This window comes from Oryza brachyantha, chromosome 12, assembly GCF_000231095.2.
Source record: "Oryza brachyantha chromosome 12, ObraRS2, whole genome shotgun sequence".
Classification (NCBI taxonomy): Eukaryota; Viridiplantae; Streptophyta; class Magnoliopsida; order Poales; family Poaceae; genus Oryza; species Oryza brachyantha.
Genome location: NC_023174.2, coordinates 10,664,580 through 10,669,029, shown reverse-complemented (window position 1 = coordinate 10,669,029; position 4,450 = coordinate 10,664,580). Strand labels below are relative to the sequence as shown.

Here is a 4,450-nt window from a genome sequence, read left to right as displayed (position 1 = left end):
GACCCTGCCACTGCTGCCGGCGAGGGAAACTACATTTGGGTGGCCTTCCAAGGTGAAAGCTACCGCGATTCTATAATTATTAATTGTTTTTTATATAATGTTGTTTGACTTTTATCTTTACGTTTGGTCATTCATCTTTTTCAAAAAATTATATAATTATTAAATTTGTTTTATAATTTGATTTATTATATGGTAACTTTAAGTATGACCAATAATTTTGTGTATTTAGATAAATTTATTGGATAATACGAATGGTCAAACATAAATATAAAAGTCAACGGTATCGTATAAAAAAAACTATTTAACTATTTTCGTAGAAACTTGAGGGAAAAAAATCAACGCTGCAAAGTTGAATGGTCACATGCTTCTCTTCCTACAGGCAGTCAAAGATTAACCACAAACATACATAAATGTTTCTCCTGTGCTCCACTCACCCGCTTGTTATGTTGATTGGGTGTTGCTCATTTTATGGTGCACAATCACATATCCATGGTAATTGATGCTGGAGATTGCAGAATCAACAAACAGAGAGATGACAAGCCCAGATAGGAAGATTAATTTCTAGTTTTTCTCTGTAATGTGATACTAAAATATTGATGATGGTTCAGTACCAACTTTTTTTTTTGAAACAGTGGGGGAATCCCCCCAAGGTATATTAATTTTCTTTAATAATAATTACAGAAAAGAAACTACAGAGTCAAGCCATAGTTGAATAAAGGGATTATATCTAGCTCTAAGTCTAATTAAATGTAGACTTAGTTGAGTACCAACTTCGTCTCTCAAAATTCTAAAAAGGGCATACAAAACATCTCCAGTCCAATAATTTTCCACATGTTTACATAATTTTGAAACCACTATTGTATATGGTGACCAATTGTTGCATCCACGTATCTAAATAAACAAAGAAGGTATTGCAATCTTAAATGAGATGCAGTTTAAAGATAATAAATTGAACAGATTCTGACAAGAAATTGATCAAGCCTTTACTCATAATTTCATATACGCACATTTGTTACTAAAAAAGAATAGCATAACAAGGTGGCACGGGATTTTATTAAAACATCCAAGACAGTCAACCATTTTTTCTTTCATACTAGACAATATTATTGGTCTCTCTTGTCTCTTTTTTCTCTGATGCAGATTCTAATCAAGCAGATAATACTAGTTAGCTGTATGTGTGGGATCATCACAAAAGGCTTCTTAGGTTGTGTATTGTCAGAAGCCGAACACGGTGCCAGCATGTGTTCAGAATCCCTCTAAGGTTCCATATAGTGTCCACGCTCTCAGGCTGCACATTTGCACCAGAATCAACCTGCAGAGAGTTTGTGCAAGATGAAACACAGCAACAAGATTTCAGTACATTCAGTACAATGAACAATCAATCCAGCAGGCGATGTACATGATGGGAAAAAAGAAACCGAGCACTGAAGTGAACTTAGGAATGTAGGATGAACTGGGAAGAAAGCATACCGCTTTCACAATGATCTCCGTGTCACCTCTTACATCGATGACAGTCTTGAAGAGAACCCAAGCCCACTTGTCACTGGTTACGTCCCCAGGAACGTATGGTACGCCTTCCTTTTGGTACCGGACAGCGCCAGACCAAGTCCTGCCACCGTCGGTGGATATCTCCACCCTCTCAATTCCTCGGCCACCTCCTGACAGTGCATATCCAGCGACAGTCACCTGAAGACCTCAACAAGGCAAAGTGTTAGGACTAAGTCATGAGGCGAAATGGAAATAACAAACAACCCAGTTTGTACCTCTCCTGGAATAATGGCATTCGTGTCTTCCAAAGAGCATATGGCAGACTGAAATATCAGAGACTAATAGTTAGTGCCAAAAAAATATGAGAAATATATATTATGGTATACAGTACATTAATTGGAATTTACTGTTTCAGAAGGCTTTATATGGCAAAATGGAATATTTGACGATCTAGTTTAACATGTTCTATTAGGTAAGCAGCAGGAAAAAACAGATAACAGCTTATTTCAATAGGCCTTTGTATCAAAATGATGTATACTGGAAATGATTTAGATGCACAGACTTATCATGCTTAGGAACATGATGTTCTTTTCAGTATTGCTCAATTTGTCGTATTTACTATACAGAAACAACATGGTTAAGAATTACAAACACCTGAACTGGGTAGTCCATTTGTGGCTTCCTGGTTGACCACACAATATTGTCCCAATCAACTGATGGAGGGAACATTTTATAATCCTTTTGCATGAAGAAACCCTGAAAATGGACAAGTTCCATTTATGGTTTGTGTCAAAATGAAAATGCATTTACATATTAACATGTTATACAGTGCATACCTGACACTCTTCCTCAATTATATCAATTCTGTTCAACCATTTAACAGAACGAGCACCAATGACACCTGGAACAACGACGCGGAGAGGGTATCCATGATCACGCTTGAGCACCTTTGTAAGAAAAAATCACAAAAGAAATATAATCAATGAATGCACAGATATATGAAAATAATCATGAATATCCTACTAGATGAATTTAAGGATACTGGAATAGATATTTTACTTATTCACCTATTCTGATAGCCTACCTCACCATTCATTTCATAGGCAACCAGTACATCTGCTGCAGGGTTTGTTGCATGGCCTAAGGGGATCGATGCTTTGTAAGGGCCGCCCTTTTCCTCCTAATAATTTATTGAATGTGGATTTATACACAAAGTAACTAAAACTGCCATATTTTACTTAAATAAAGTTTCAAGATACTCACAGGACACTGATCCACACTAGTGAACTCAACATGCTTTCCTCCTGATAGAGTAATTTCAGTATGATATGGAACACCAATGAGCTGAAGAACATCAGATAACTTAGCTCCTCCCCATGTCGCTAAAATGGAAGACATATTTTCAATATTACTGAATGTGATGATTATGAAATGATTAGAAAACAGTGATCACAGAAGAAAAAATAACACTGTACTTCTAGATTTTTAAAGAACTTCAGAAGCATTGAAGACTGTAAAAAATGTACAAAAACTAAGTTGAAACATCTGTAAGACCTCTATTATCAATGTCATGGAACTCTCATCAGTTGAAAATTGCAGCTAATATGATAAATTGGTGACACAACCTCCTCAAAACACAAAACTGGAGAACTCAGCTGCATTCTTTTCTTTTCTCTGCTGCCGTATTCCACCATGCTCATTCTAAGAACCTAAAGACATAAACAAGACTGAGCACTGAAGAACACTAACCATTCCCCAGAGCGCAGACATCCCAACCGACGCCCCTCACCTTCCTGCTCTTGCTCATTTCAGTCCTCCTGTTCCCTGCACACTGAAGCAATCCAAAGCACGTCACACCAATTCAGCTCCGAGAATCTATGTACACACAAACACAACCAGGACATCAGAATCCACCTGAAGAGTGGCAGTGACATTGTACTTGGGAAGCCTCCTGCACACAAAGCAAACACCGAAAGAAACATGAGAACCTCGTAGGCATATCACCGAACAGAAGCCAGGCAAACCCCAGGCAGGATGACAGACAGACAGACAAACAGTCACATGATTTACCACACCCCCAAACACCACTCACTTGATGTCATCCAGAGTAAGCTTCGCTGGCCTGTCTACCAAACCGCCGATGCTCACATAGTAACTGCAAAATCCAAATCCACACAGCATGAAAAAAGAGAGCGAAAAAAGAAAAAGAAGTGTTGAGATAACAAGAGAACGAAACGCAAATCTCTGGACCTGGCGATGTCGTCGAGGATGGGGATGGGTCCATGGTTCCTCTTGAGGAAGAGATCCACGGGGGTGATGTAGGACGCGACGAGGTCCCGCCTTGTCGCCTCGGCATTGAAGGGCTCCTACGATTCGCCGAGGTTTCCAAGAACACACACACGAACACGAGTAAGCCAGAGACCAATGGAGAGAAAGAAACCCCCACAAGAAAAAAAGATGCGATTTTTCTTCCTGCGATCATCACCTTGGCGTTGATGCGCAGGGAGGGGTGACGGGTGGGTTCCTGGGCGTAATCGGAGGGGCCTCGCAGTGCTCCCGCCATCGCTGCCTGCTCCGTCTCTCTCTCTCTCTCTCTCTCTCTCTCCTCTGGTGGTTGTTCAGCCAGGGCGGCAGTCCAACGGCTTTTAAAGGGGGGAGACGATGCTGTTCATCCTTCCCTCTCCGTGCAATACAAACTTCACGACAAAATCTTTAAAGTTCATTTTTTGTGTGGAGACAAAACAGTTTTTTTTCCTTGAATTTTTTCATGATGAATAATTCGAGAGCATTTTACGGGGTACTCCGGATATGGTTATCTTCCGATACTATAAATTATGATACTTTCTGCTGTAAAAAATATTATTTGTTGAGTATTACACGTCAGGTTAAAAGTTAGTGTTTTGTTGAAATTTCAGTCTCCAAAATAAGCTTTTCATTATATTGTAGTGGTGCAACTAACCAA

The 4,450-nt window shown here is 39.4% G+C and overlaps 1 protein-coding gene across 1 annotated transcript; it reads right to left on the bottom strand.

Annotated features, from left to right (window-relative positions):
* Positions 1-950: 950 nt before the first annotated feature.
* On the bottom strand, positions 951-4,088 carry LOC102715719 (sulfite oxidase-like). The gene is made up of 12 exons (XM_006664474.3): positions 3,974-4,088; positions 3,739-3,854; positions 3,581-3,643; positions 3,403-3,439; positions 3,238-3,319; positions 2,752-2,870; positions 2,573-2,668; positions 2,325-2,435; positions 2,143-2,244; positions 1,764-1,811; positions 1,471-1,686; positions 951-1,312 (listed from the first exon to the last, which is right to left on the bottom strand). The coding sequence occupies exons 1-12, from the start codon at positions 4,049-4,051 to the stop codon at positions 1,187-1,189; spliced, it is 1,194 nt and encodes a 397-aa protein (XP_006664537.1). The 5' UTR covers positions 4,052-4,088; the 3' UTR covers positions 951-1,186.
* Positions 4,089-4,450: the final 362 nt, after the last annotated feature.